The sequence below is a fragment of the Dermacentor andersoni genome, chromosome 3 (assembly GCF_023375885.2).
Source record: "Dermacentor andersoni chromosome 3, qqDerAnde1_hic_scaffold, whole genome shotgun sequence".
Taxonomy (NCBI): domain Eukaryota; kingdom Metazoa; phylum Arthropoda; class Arachnida; order Ixodida; family Ixodidae; genus Dermacentor; species Dermacentor andersoni.
Genome location: NC_092816.1, coordinates 117,100,294 through 117,115,265, shown reverse-complemented (window position 1 = coordinate 117,115,265; position 14,972 = coordinate 117,100,294). Strand labels below are relative to the sequence as shown.

At 42.4% G+C, this 14,972-nt stretch overlaps 1 protein-coding gene across 3 annotated transcripts in view; it reads left to right on the top strand.

Annotated features, from left to right (window-relative positions):
• The window catches only part of LOC126539162 (high affinity cationic amino acid transporter 1-like), a 137,623-nt gene extending 122,898 nt beyond the window's left edge, over positions 1-14,725 (top strand). For all 3 annotated transcript variants that reach the window (XM_055074769.1, XM_050185920.1, XM_050185931.3), the window contains one exon: positions 11,256-14,725. In XM_055074769.1, coding sequence (XP_054930744.1) covers positions 11,256-11,290 — 35 coding nt within the window. In that variant the 3' untranslated portion in view covers positions 11,291-14,725. The remainder of the gene's footprint in view (positions 1-11,255) is intronic.
• The last annotated feature ends 247 nt before the right edge of the window (positions 14,726-14,972 follow it).

Here is a 14,972-nt window from a genome sequence, read left to right as displayed (position 1 = left end):
CCCATCATTTGCTCATCCATCCAGCCCTTCTGGTTAGTTGTGACAATAACACCAGGCAGAAAGCTTTCTTTTGGCATTGTTTTCCTTTTAAAAATTATCATCGGCGGCAGCTTTGTTCCGTCAGCACAGCACGCAAGTACGACAGTGAAGTGAGACTTTTCGTGCCCAGTTGTTCGTACTGTGACAGTCTTATCACCTTTCTGAGCGACACTTTTTGACATAGGGATGTCAAATGTTAGAGGCACTTCGTCCATGTTTACGATGTGGCTGTCGATGATGTTATTCTTTTCGACTTCCTTCTTCACAAATTCATGGAACTTCTCCACTTTCTCTCCGAAATCGTCTGGTAGTTGTTGAGACATTGTCGTTCGCGCTCTTATTGACAAGGCTTTGCGCTGCATAAATCTATAGCACCATGACGGCCCACCAACAAAATCAGCGGCACCGATTTCACTCGCCAAAGTGCGTGCTTTCAAGCGCAACTGCACGGTTGACAGAGCCCTACCTTGAGCCCGTTGTTCAAGAGCCCACTTGAGGAGCCGGTCTTCAAGTTCAGGCCACCTCGCCTTCTTCCCGCGGTCAGCCTTCTTTCCGCTCTTCATCGCCTGCAGTTTGGCGGACGACTGTCGCCACGTGCGAATCATCTTCTCGGTGACGTCGAAATGGCGGCCCGCAGCCCGATTTCCGTTTTCGGTAGCATACTCGACCGCAGATAATTTGAACTTTGCGGTGTAGCTCTTGCGCAACTTCGGTGGCATACTGTAGTAAGACCGAGCACGACAGGTGTAGGTAGTGGAAAACACACGCCGAAGTCACCAACACAGACGTAATACGTACACGGTTGCGAAGTTGCAAAGAATGACTAAAAAAGAACGCCGGCTTGGCTTGTCTTGACAATGTCGAGAAGCGCGACTGTCGCCATCTTTGGGAATTTCACATTACTTTTGCTTGCGCCTCCGAAACGACCGCGTGTTTGCGATTCTGGAAGTCGTCATCCCCGCCGTTTCATGATAAAGTTCACCTAAAAAAAGTTGCGCACGGCGGTCCCCGTATTGAAGTATTAACCGTGCTACTACCGCATCATTGGTAGTGATATTTTTTCGGTGAAAAAAGCTTGAGCATGAACCTGAGTAATTTCTGAACCCGCAAAAAAAAACGAAAAATTCGCATTTAAGACGCACCCTTGTATAGGACGCACCAGCAAGATTTTTGGAAAAAAACAGTCTTATACACCGGAAAATACGGTACCAACATTTGTGCAGTCTGTTCTTTTATTGTTGTATAGTTGACCAATGACTTACATTAAATTCCCATTGGATTTCACTGATTACCACTTAATTCCCATTAGTCTTTAGTGGATTTATATTAGCGTCCTTTATATATTGTGTTCCTCTTACAAAGCCAGCAGGAAAGTGAAGAACCATATTGCTGAAACTTACTGAAGATTCCGAAATTGGTCAATGAGACGGGAACTTCACAGGTTTATTTGAGGCTACTGACAGTTGCCATCTGGTGTTAATTACTTTCGTACCTTTATACAGTCAAACCCGGCTATATCGAACTCGCAAAAAAACGCCTATCAGTTCGATATAGAGCATAATTCGATATAAGCCTGCTAAATAATTGGATGTCATAAAAGCACATACCACTTATAAAATCACTATATTGACGAAACTAGCTTAGTTTCGCATAAATCAGTCCTGCATTTTCTTCTGCTTGGGCAATTTCGCTGCCCGCGACGCACGCACTTCCCCACGTTGTCTAAGGAGTCCGAACAGCTGAGGCCGCAACCTTCCGCATTCGCGCAGAAGCACCGAACTAATGCGAGTGCACCAATCACTTCGGAGGATGTGGGCAAAGGACCGTAGTTGCTTTCCTCAACGTGCCTACTTTCATTTGTGCTCGGTACGATGTCGGCGATGTAGTCTTCGTTTCGGGATCTACCGTCGTCGCGACACCATCATCTGCACTCACAAACTCGTCCACCGTTGATTCGAATGTCCCGGAAATTTTGACAGCTCGCTCCAAACTTCGGCAACACCGGCAACGGCTTCGTCGCATTCATCAGAATTTACAGTCATCACCGAGCACGCGGAAACCGGCACGTATGAAGAACGCCTCGTACACGGCCGTGCGTACGCGTCGGGCCGGGTTGCGAGTCTGGCCACTTTAGCCCTAATCGTGCTGAGAGTGCTCCTCGGAATCTTGCACGCTGCGGGGACATCGCGTTCGACGCGATTTATGATTTCGATCTTCACGACGAAAGGCGAATTCTGCCGCTTCATGACGGCAACACTACGGGAGAATGCCCACAAGGCGCAAACACGATAAACCAGAGAAGCAGCCAGACAACTCGCACTTTCGCCATCTTGCACGAAGAGCGCGCAAGAGCCTCTGATTGGCTGTCTGAGCAAGCGCTGTAGGCGGGCCAGGATCATTTTTTGCTGGGGAGTGTCGATAGATAGTGATCTAAAAAAAGGAAGGACGCTTGATACTGCAACCCGTGAGGGAGCACGGCGAAGCGTCGTCAGGGGGAGGGAGTGGGAAGTGAAAGATGATTGAGAAAGAGGGAGGATAATAGACTTCACTATGCGCGACATGGGGAGTGTCGACGGCTCGCCCGAACAGCCTGAGGCAGCGCGGTCACGGTAGGGATAGCGGTTGGATGGAGCCGCGCCGCCGGGTTTCCCCGCTACCGCAAGGGAAAGCCAACTTCTGGGGGCACTTTTCCGCCGCTTGACGTTCTATATATCGGGAGTCACAGCAATATTTGTTCGATGTAAGCGTAATTTTTGCTATATGTACTCATTGTAACTATACCGTGACCAGAAATTGTTCGATATATAGAATAATTCGATGTAAACGGGTTCGATATAGTCGGGTTCGACTGTAGTGTTTTTCCATGTCTTCCCTCGTAGTTTTTTTGCTCTAAAGTATATTAGACCAGATTACTTAAGATTACATTCCTGCCTCTATGTCCTAGCATTGCTATAGCAGGAGTGCATCAAGCCATGGATGGGCAAACTGAACAGCTCATAAGAAAACAAAGTTGACCATTTACAAAAGTGTAGCCAAGTGGTGCCATTGCTATGGTGTTATGCCTTCAAGCATAAGGGTGGTTAAACTCCCTGCCATGGTGACTGCATCTTTATGTGGGTGGACTGCAGAAGCACTCGCGTCCTTACAGTTTGGCCATGTTCAAGATTCCCTAAGCTGTCGAAATTTATTCCAGCGCTCTCGTGTACAGCACCCTTCAGAGCCCATTGTGCAGTATTAGTCCGCAAGACACCATCAGTAAACTGGTATCCCACTTATTTGTCTCCCTAATAGAGGGGTGCGTTCTCTGTCGAGAGCTTACTGTCAAAGAAATTTCTGCCTGCTTGAGTGCAGCCTAGCTGCCAGCCGTTTGTTCTCATTGTTGCAACACAGGACACTGTGACAGTTTCGGCTTAATGGACAGTGAAGTTGTGCAGAGGTGTTTGTCTTGTTCAGTGCTCTCGGACACTGGCTTTCATCTTGTGGTGGTGCTGTCGCAAGTCTAACACAAAGCTAACATGCAGCTGAGGCAGTGCACAGTGTTTTATTGTAGGGATTTACTGGTGATGGTGCAGCGACCACTACACAGTGGCATTTCTGCCTCATTGTCTTCCACTAACAGTTCTCAATTTGAGGATATATAACACGAAAAGAAGAGGAAGATGTATATTATTCCTTTATTACAAGATACAGTTTAAAATATGGAAACGTAGATGTGTAGTCTATAAATATTACTGTTTCATCTTGCTTAGCAAGATGTTGCAGGAGTGAAGAAGCATGCTGATGCGGGCTGGTTGAGGCATGCTGATGTAGGAACAAACAGCGCAGGTTATAGGCTGCAGTGAAGGACCACCTGTATTGAATGCTTTATTTGTCAATTCGCAGTGAGCACTTTGTGTGCCTGCCTGCACTACATCTTTTTTTTCCGTGTTATCTGTCTCTAAATTAACTGACAAAAATGAGTTCATTAGCTATTGCAAAAACAATGCGAAAAAAGGTTGTTGCAGAACATTTTGCCTGCAATTCGTTCAGTAAGCCAGACGAGCAGTGGCTCCTTCATACTGTTCAATTTCTCTTTTTTGTGGAAAGGGAAGCGGGTACTAGTTCACGATTTTCATTCAGACTCTCATTCTGTTTTCAGAATGAGCATGTCTCATGTTTCAGTTAAGTAGGGGGTGTACATAGCAGTCATAACCTGGATGTAGTAGCATTAAAAAATTTGACATACCGGTACATATTTGGGAAATTTTACGCATTGTATTTTTTTTCCTGAACCAAATGGTAAACATACACCTAAACTTTGCCACCTTTTTACGAGGAAATGCTGCGTGTGGGTTTTTCGCACCCCGTTCGTGAGAAGGTTGTGCTAGTTCAGACTTGCTCCATTTCAAGCTTTCCAACATGAATGACACGTTGGGCCAAGTGCACTGGCATTTCAGCTGCATCTTGGCTTTACGAGCATTACCTGGCGTAAAGCGCACGTGAATTGCCTAACCCTTTAACGGACGGCTTTGTGTGTCTCTCATTTGTCTCGCTTTGTGCCTTTAGTCGACAGGGTCGCGATACGGGCAGAGCTTCTCGAGTTGTCTCTTAATAGATTGGAGTCGTGGTCTTCATCAACTGCTTTCGAGGATACTTTCAGTTATTGGTTACATGAAATGAAGTGCAGCAATTTTAGGAGTAACAGGCATCAAATGAATGGATTCTTAAAAACCCTAAGCTTTCAGGAAATTGATCAGTTCTAACAAATTTATAGAACGAATAGGGAATTTTCATCCCCGTTGCTTTTAATCAAGGAAATCGGCACTTTAAAGTGGTTATGGTGAAGCTGAGTGGTATACCAGAAAGAAGCGAAGTTTTCAGTTGTACCTACGCAATCAAAAAATGTTCTTTTGCTGGTTTTGTGAATATGAGCCTTGGAGACTGTAGTTGTTAACAAGCACATTATAGAAAACAGTTAAAAACCACAAAATTAAGTACTGAAATTTCTGACGAAAAGCTACTTGCTAACTAGTACAATTTGCGACGTGTACTGCTGCTGCTGTACTGTTTTAACAACCCATCTGTGTGCAAGACTAACCTGTTGTTTGTCTTCAGAGAGCCTTCTTTGTTTGGGTGTGTGATCACTAGTATGGCCAACAAGGCCTCTCTTACGAGGTTACTGAAATCAGGGGTGCATGTAATCAGTTTGTCTTCGTCTACTACTATACATGTTCATTCCATGTTATTACAATGTACCTGTTGCTCACAGCTGGGTGTTTGTTCAAGAATGAGTGTTAAAATTGAAATGTCTGTCAAACTTCTTGCACACTGCCAACCTAAAGAAGAGCAAGATTGAATTTACAAATTTTTTTTTTATACCAGGAGAACTGACCGAACGTTGTACAGAACTCCACTGATATGCTTTTCAACGGACCACATAAAATAAACGTACGTAGCAGCTAGGAAAAGGTAACAGTGAGGGAGGCCCTAAATCGCCACAGCAATGTCGGAAACAACTCCTAATGGCAGACAGTGCAGTTATTAGACATTTTGGCGCTCATACTGTGACCGGACACTGCCCGTGCATGCGTGTATCATTAAGGGATGCACACTATGTTTCATGATAGTAGCCCTTTTCCACTCTTTGTATTCACCGCAATATTTTGCATATGCTGAATTGCGACGAAGCTGATTTTAGGGAACCAGCTAAAACCACAACTGCACTGAGGCATGCATATCAGGACTATCGCCTACTTGCAGAATTTCTGGGCGGGGTCACGGGCAGAGCCTGACAGGCCTAACCACGAGAACACATTTATCACCTTCGTAGCGACATGAAAGAGCAAGTTGCCTCTGCACTGCTAAATTTGCATTACTGCCACATTCAAATGTAACAGAAGGTGTGGGGACATTACAGAATGGCAACTTCTCAAATGCGAACCTAATACATAGGAGTCAATGGCTTTTAAGTCGGGACTGCGAAAATGCAACCGGGAAAATGCGACAGTGAGGAACATATCAAAGGGGTTCCACTGTAGTATTTGTGCTGGTATTGTTGCTGGTATTGTTGCCATTTTTATTATTCTGCTAACCACAGATGGGCCAAATTTCAGTAGATGTAGTGCTTGTTGCCATCTCTTGCAATTTGTTGAGGCAAAGCATAAGGATTCTAGCCTCTAAAGGCACTGCAGCAAAATATTAGAAGCTTAGCCCTTAAGCTATATTGGTACAGCTCGGCCATGAGTACTAGTAGGGCTGAAACGTAACGAAATGGTTCGTCACTGTCACATTGAACACGCAAGTTTAACCATTGCAAAACGGAAACGGAACATAGCTACATTCAACAAGCAAGGAAATTGATTTTATAGAAGGTGCCATCATAGAAAATTTAATTGCAGCTGCAACAATACATTTGGCAGCAAATTTAGGTGTGGCATATTCTTGGTTCCGTCGAGAGGTCATTGCAGCAAAAGTTGGGGGCTGCTGCTGTTCAATCTACCTTAACAGCAGTTGACATACATACACAATTCAAGTTTCATCTGTCTATAGCACTTGGATTATTCCTTTAAACACTTTCTTAATCTACAAGACTACACAACCCTTCCCCCCCCCCCCTATGAAGAGCACACAATGTAAGCAATTTCATTGCTTTTGAAGGTGGTGCAGCCTTTTTGATAAATGCAGATTTTTGACCACTAATGCATAATTTTCAGCATGCATTTTATTCCTATGTACGTACTGTATAACGTCGATAGAGATCATCACTGACCACAAAAGCTGAGGTCATTCCTGTAAAGCTAAGTCAATTTTGTGCTGAAGCACTTATCTAAACCTAACGTCATGCTTTCTGCTAATATATCAGAAATCCATGGCTGCTACTGCAGGGTAGTTTTCCTACGGTTATGTTATTTAAATGAATAACTGGAGGAATGTCTGAAATGTTGGTGATACAATCTATAGTATCTATATGATGTCTAGATGTATAGTATAGTAGTTTAGGTTAGTACAGTCTTCCATTTTCTTGGCAATGTGGAATAACTGAACTATTTTATCCTCCAATCTTCCAGCTATGTTAACATCTGCAGTACACTGCCCAGATGCAGTTTCGTAAAGAGAAATGAAAATTGGCCAAGATGGTTGGCCTAAAAAGAAAAAAATCTATTAATGGGGTGTACTCGCACAAAAAGCCAACAAAATGCAAAAAGTTTACGTTTTATCCTATATCTCTGCAGTCAGTGGTCAGTCTGCACAATGTTGCAAATTTTTGCAGATTTTGCCCTAAATATGCGGTATTTTGGATGTTCGCAGCAAACATTAAATTCCGTGGATTAGCAAATATTGAATTAAATATCTTCTGGTGGATTTCTAGATTTCTCAAAATTTTATGCCATAATGTAGCAAAATTATTGTACTTTAGCAGAGTCTGCAAGGAAAAAGATGGCAGCTCTGGTTATCAGGACGTAAAGCTTTGTTTTTCTTTTGAGCTATTGAGTGAGCAATTGCGCTTCAATTAAGTGACACTAAATTTAATTTTACGTCATGCCTTACGTGCATCTTTTTATTACAGAAAGTGAGAGAGGCATAAAGGAGAAATGCCTCGACCTGCACCAGTTTTTTTCTCACAGTAGAACCTCATTGAAACTTCTTTCTGGGCGAGTTGGTGCATACTTGACCTAAAAATTGTTACAGCGCAATCACATGCAACACAAGTAAGAAGGACGGGACACAAGCGCCATTCAGCGCTTGTGTCCCGTCCTTCTTACTTGTGGTTGCATGTGATTGCGCTGTAACAATTTTTATGTCAAGTACAACCTCATTGATAGATTTGTTACGGGATTGCAGAAAAAGAGCGCATGAACTGGGAAAACTTAACACCCGATAACACTATCAGTGCTATTGATGAGGCACACGCTAATGCTACAGATGAGGCAGAAATTACTAGCTCAAAACTTTATTTGAAGTTGGAATAGAATGCCAACAAACTATTGAAAACAGACTAAATAAAGCTTGCTATCACTGCCTGGCAATTAGATCGAAAATTATTTTTTTTGTGCATTCGTGAATTACACTGAACGAAGTTTGTGATTTCTATCTACCACCTGGGTCGAATGTTTGATAACAATAATGAGTGCTCGCAGCCCTTTTCCAATTTCCATGTAGCTGTGTACATCAAAGTAGCCAAGTGTACATGAAAGTATGTTTATATCCAAATTATTGAATACACACATGTTTTCTTGTCTGTAAGACTTCGTTACAACGAGGATCGACTGTACAGCTGTAGGGCCATGTCCAAGAAAAGTCTTGATGTGTGTAGCAAGAACAACAGTGTCTAATATATTAGTTGGCATTGTGCCATTTATAATAATTTTTGTTTTCTTTAATGTAGGATCAGTTGGTTCCACATTTGAGGGAGATCCACGTGCTATTGCATGCGTACATCCATTACACAACAACACACGTGCACACATGAGCATTTGTGACAGCTGCATCGGTATTTGAGTAAGTTTAGGTAGAGATGCAAATTGATTTCCACGTTGTGGCCAGTGTCTGGTCAATCTGGTCATGGCCGTAACATCTCAATAAATTTCCTTTTGTGGTTTTCAATGTCAACAGACTCAAATATGTAAATTTATTCATGGGTGCAGTGTCTCGTGCAAACATTTGTATTTGTATTTGGTGGTGTATTGCAGGAGATTGTTTGCACTACTCTTGCTCATATGTTGCTGTGCTGTGGGGCTTCCTTTGTGTGGCCTGGCTGTGACTAACACCTGTGTGTGCTTGATGTCTAACTTTGTGCATTGTTTGTACAGCTGGCAATGTACTTTTGTCGTTTTATACAGATTGTTTGCCTTTGTGCATCATGCTTTGGTGCATGGGGGGGTTCATTATTGTATTGGTGTTTGTGTTGTCAGTTGTACCTTCATAGAAAGGTTTGCATTTGTACATACGAAACAGAATTGGTGTCACCAGGCAACCACTGGAATAATTCGGAAGAAATTTATTGCACTGAAAAGAAGTCAAGTTGTAATCATGTTGGAAGCAGACATGTTATTTTTATCGAAGCCCTCAACATTTTTTTACAAGGCTGACTACAGGGATTTGGGAAAAATTGAGCATCATGTTAACTACTCTATAATCTCCCTAAAAAAAATCGAGTTATAACTTTATAGACAGCATTTATAAAAGGCACAAGATTAATATTATGACATCTACCATCATTGCGAGTTCATAGTGATGTGAACAAGGGGCTTCAGTATTTTAGAATGTTTCACATTTTCTTCAGTTGTAAAATATAGCGCCCAAAGAAGTTATGCTGCTCCCGATAATTGCTAGAATTCATTTTTATTTTATTTTATGTGCTACAAATTTTATTGAAATTGGTTCAGTGTCTGCTTCAGGAAACCATTTTAGACTCTCATATATTTGAATGCCGAGCACTAAAACTGCTTCTTATGTACAGATGTTGCAAGGAAAGTTATTGTGGTAGCAAAAAAATGACTAGAATGCTTAAAAGGCACGTACATTCTTGTGCAAGAGGGACCCTGCCGGTTGTTTCCAACACTGCTAGAATAGCTCTAGTCCAGTCTATACTAACCAACATTTTTGTTCCTTAGTTTCTGTTAGATGTGATTTAGAAACAAAACACAATGGCATATGCAAAATGGGAAGCAATGGTCAACATATGACAGTCTGCATGCATGATTGGTTCAACACTACTTCGCAGTGCAAGGCTGAGGCCAGGATGTGATGAACTGAGGCATAAGGCATAACAGCAGCGGGAAAAGAACTGCTCCTCACACAAGTCTTTCATCTCAATTCATCATGTCCTATCTTCCACATTGCATTGCAGCTTGGTGTTCAACAATGACACTCGGAACCAACTGGCCCACTGCAACATATTACTTGAGTGCAAGTGAGCACAATGTTGTCTGGGTTTGTCGTAGTCTGCAGCAGCGCCTCCCCCCTTTGTCAGGGTGAATGGCTCAGGCAGAAGAGCTCGCGCTTTTATATTGTCAGTGCCACTTACTTGCATTTTTTTTTGTGGAAGCCATGCACTTGATTTGCATATCGCATCTGACCATTGTTAACTACAAAAGGAAGCAGTAGCGCAATCTCATGGCAGACAGTTGTAGTCTAAAACGCCACGGCGAGTCTTACTTCTGCACCAGGGTGTACATTTTCAGACTGTGCAGTGTGTTGGTGATGCAGTAAGTACTCTTGCCAGTGTATGCTCGTACCGCGATTATGCTCGTGAAGAATACTCTGTGGTACTTGACGTGAAGACATTTGTGGCATTATGTTTGGTCTGTGCATTCGAAAGCTGAGCTCATGTTCTTCTTTGTGTAGTCGGAGCGCAGGTATTTCATTTTTCGCAGAAGCATCAAAACGTGACCATCGCACAAGCTTTCACATTTCGTCTCTCTCTGCAGTGTAGATAATTCATTGTGGGAGTTTCCGTAATAGCTTGCACAAACCGGCTGCCGTACCTCTAAGCGGACATGTGTTAATAGCTAACTGGCCAGTCTCGCTAAGCTAACGCATGTGGTACGCACCTTTGCAAATTACACCAATTCTTCGTCGCAACACCTTCCAGAGGGCGAGAGATCTTTGCAGTATGAAACTAGCTAAATGAAGCAATGTGATGTGCTATAAATGGCCACATTCTTGTGAATGGTTTATGGGACCAACTTACCCCATAGTGGCACAACCACCTTGCAAAATTTAGTCCTTGGAATGGTAAAAAAAGTTGTCTGTATGCAACGGAATCGTGAAAAGAGCTCCTGAAAGTATTCATTGCCAGCCCTACCATGCGTGCCCTCTTTTATGACACTATGAAGCCATTCCACGGAACATATTGGTATATTCCTACTACTCCTGCCACTCTGAGCGCCTTGCCAAAGAATTGTTAATTGAGTCATTGCAGGCAGTAAATTCGGCGTCGGCACAATGCACAGACGTTGTCGCTCCATATTTGCACAAAAGCAGCCATGCATGCGGGGTTTCAACACGCCCATTCACTTTGCCGTGCTGTGACCAGATTTTAAGAGTGCCATGACTCGCTGCTTTATTTTTGATATGCCAAACCATTGTTTTGGAAACTTGTCACTTCTGTTGTGCCTCGCTATTGCTTGTTTTCTTCTCCACTTTGTTGCTCTGTACGGCAGCGCAGGAGTTGTGGCTAATGTTGAGCACGTCTGCTCTCTCCCATTTCTTTTTTTTTTTTTGTTCTCAAACAGAGGCTGCAAGTCCGTCAGCCGGGACTAGACACTGACCAAAGCTTTTTGTTGCTGGCCCAACAGGACTTTTTGTTTCTACCCTATTTTTATTGCCCTAAAAACAAAGTCGCGTCAGCTCGGACAATGACCCTTCTGCACTCTTTATCAGCCGACGTGCAATGCCAAGATGGCACTGTGATAAGGCAGGCTGTGCCTGTGATAGCGTATGTAACAGTGTGTGTTTGTCTAACAGCTTTCCTTCGGTACATTGCATATTTTCGTACTTTTTGTGCGACTGCAAGAAGTGCGGAGTACTTGGACTGCTGTTCACATTTACGAAAAATGATGGCACTGTCTGCTATCACCAACAATATCTTCCTTTGGAAAGTGTGATTACAGAGCCACAGTGCAGTTAAGTGATTGATGAATGAATTTTTGCTAGCGTGCTTTTGAGGCTACATTGCCTATTTTCTTGTTCTTGTATGCTTCGCCAACATTGGCACTTGTGGCATCTTAAAATCCTTGGGTCAAGCCATGTGTGAGTGGCGTCTGATGCAATAGTGTAATAATTGCTAAAATAAAAAATTTTGAGGCTTTTAAAAGGTACATAAGGTACCTTACCCTATGGGATGACATCTTGCATGCTGTTAGAGTTTGCTTGTTTGCTGGATATTTGTTCGTTGCCTCACCAGGAACACATGCACAAGTTTCTCATTGTTCAAGATTCGGTGGCCCAGTATGCACTGTCTTCCCATTTGCAATCACACTTGGCTTATTTCAAGCATATTAACTTGTCTAGTCCTAACTATGCCTACCACATCAAATCTTAACTACGCAGAGAATCTGACTTTAGGGCATTCGTGCCTCTATAATTTCTCTTGACTTGAGTGTTATGTGGCTACTTGCGAACATTATTGTTTTTTGAAATTGGTTCATGTGCATTGACCACAGCTTTAAAAATTGCTGGGGAACTTCTTTAACTTCCTCAATGTACCTTTTGCTACAGGTGAGGCAAAGATTCATCATTCCATACTATTTGTTTTAATGCAATCATGCTTATACATTGATTGCTTTTTGACCAGCATCACGAAGCGTTTTTACTAGCATGATATATGTATTTAACTTTCGAATGAATCATTGTAAATGTAGGCGTATTGTTTATATGGGGTAAAATTCCCAACAAGCTTTACCATAGGCCAAAGATAAAAAGCAGTTAAACAAGTCCATTCGGCGCACATTTAAATACAGGCATAGCACGCTTATGAATGAAAGGATTTACATTTAGCAAGTGTATAGCACACTGAGGGTGGATGACTGGAGAGCGTGATTAGCCAAAGCTTCTCATAACATTGTCAGACCTAGCATCACTGCAGGCTATTGTAAGCCACAAGTGGTGATCACGGAACCCTACTGCATTGTGTGCACAGAAATTTATGATTACGCTATATAGCATAAAGGTTAGAGGACCATATTAATTCAATGGGTGATTGTCAAGTCGAATGTCGTCCAAGTGATTTTGAGTCTCCTACTGCTGCGTTTGAATAAACCCAGTTTAGAGAGTTGGACAGGAGCAGCAGTGAAAGACTCTGTGATCCTAAATAATCTTCCATACTACACTGCCCACTGGGTTTTCAAGCCGATGCAACTCTGCGACTTGACATGTTAATTTCCATGCGCTTAACTGAATAGCTTGGTTGCATTTTAATTTACGCCTAATTTACTGAGTAGCTAAATCAAGTGACACAACACAACGCTGTAATGAAAACAGGTTTGATTGACATTTGGCAACAAGCAGTCATCATCATAGCACCAAGCTTCAGTGTTACCATTGTATAAGCAAAAGAGATATAGATATGTATATATAAAAGATTTTCTGTGATCCATTTGTGGAGTGCAAATATCATGCATGTAAATATGGCCTACGGTGAATGTAGTGTTATCATTCAGTAAAACTGGCTCAAGCTCTGTTTCTATCAGTTACATACGAGAGACCATTACATAGAACATTTGTATGTAGGCAGGTTGTCTGTAGCTGAAGAACCTTGCATGCGGCATGGTGTGCTGTGACATGATTAAGGCATATTTTATTCGTGAGAGCTTGTGCTTCATTATTTTGCATGGTATCTGCATGCATTCATTGCACCAAGTGACCACATGATGGGTGCCCAGGTGACATCCGGAGCATTGTTTCCAGTTGCACAATTTCTGAAGGGTTGCCGAGAACGGATGCCCACTACAGACGGACAACATTGAGGGTAATGCATGTATAGTGAGTACTGTGTAAACAGTGGTGCATTGCTGTCTTTCTTCGAGAATATTAAGTTTTATACTTTATTTCCAGTGCTGTTTATTTCTGGCAGAAAAAGTTCTGTGGGATCACTTTTGCGTGTTGGAGTAAATGCAGCAAGCATAACTTCAACTAATTCGGGCTGCTGCAGGGTTGACACGCAAATTTGCCAGTGTGAGCAATCCTAATGCTCGTTGTTGGGGAGCCATGCACGTGACCATAGCCGGAATGTGCAACATCATAGCTCGACTGCGGTGCTCGAGTACTAGTTTGTTGCTTTGTCAAGTTGGTCTTGCGTATGCTGCAGAGTTTACATGTGTAAAAAGCTCCAACTATAGATGCAAAAGCTTGTTGTTTGTGAATTATTTCCCTGTGAGTTGGCATAAAAAGTTATGTGGTTTCCCTAGCCAGTTTCTTTTTCCCACATGTTTTACGTAGACACCACTTTATGGTCACTTTTTCTCTCTGGGCACTACAAACAGCTTTTTGCTGTCATCTTGTGGTGCATATTGTTGTTGACCACTGGCATGAAGTTTTTCTTTACTGCTCCGAGTGCAGCTCATTTCAAACGTTCATTGTCTTTTCATTCTATCGTTTGAGGTGATGAATGAGTGTACAAGTATTGCAAGCACTGATTTCTTCCTTTTGTACCCATTGAACAGATCTAGAAACAGACCAAAGCTGCTCCGCCATGTGGCGAATGTGCTTCCCGATTTTTATGTCTGACTGCGTTCCCCTAACTACAGCATTGCATGGTGTGTATGTGTGTTGGGGAAACTTGTAAAATTTTAGATGTGCTTCCATACTTTACGCATGAATTCTGCTACATAATGCAATGCCGCGTTTTATGTTGTCTTTGGGGACCATTCCTTGGATGTGACCGCCAGCAAACATTGTTGCAATTTATGAGTGTTTTTGGACAAGTGTTCCATTGTACAGTTGTAAATAAAGTACTGATGGCAGAGTGTGCTAGCACTTGCGCCTTGTGCTCAAAGCTTTTGCTGTGTTTAGAGTATTTAAGACAAGTTAGGGCAGCATATTTGGGGACAATTGGAGGAATTCTACAAGCTGTGTGGCCAACATGAAATAGAAATTGTTTAATGCAGGGAAGAATTTTGAGAGTGGATATTTTTATAGATCTATGTATAGTGTTGTCGTTTTTTAAAATGCAATATGATGTCTATTAAACCTGCTCGTAGTCCCATTTTTGTCTTCTGTCTTTGTCCAGAATTCCACCATTCGATTAAACAAGATAATTATCAGTGCTAAAGATGTAGGCCGAACATTTTAAATGTCATGCCAGAACTGCTGTGCAAATGAGGGTTGATAAAATATCTGTTGATGTGAAGGAAATTTGAGTAACAATTTCACCTCTGTGGCAAGGTTCTCCTGACCTTCGACTATCCACGAAAATGATGTTGGCACTCCTGTGCTACGCCCTGGAGTCTGGT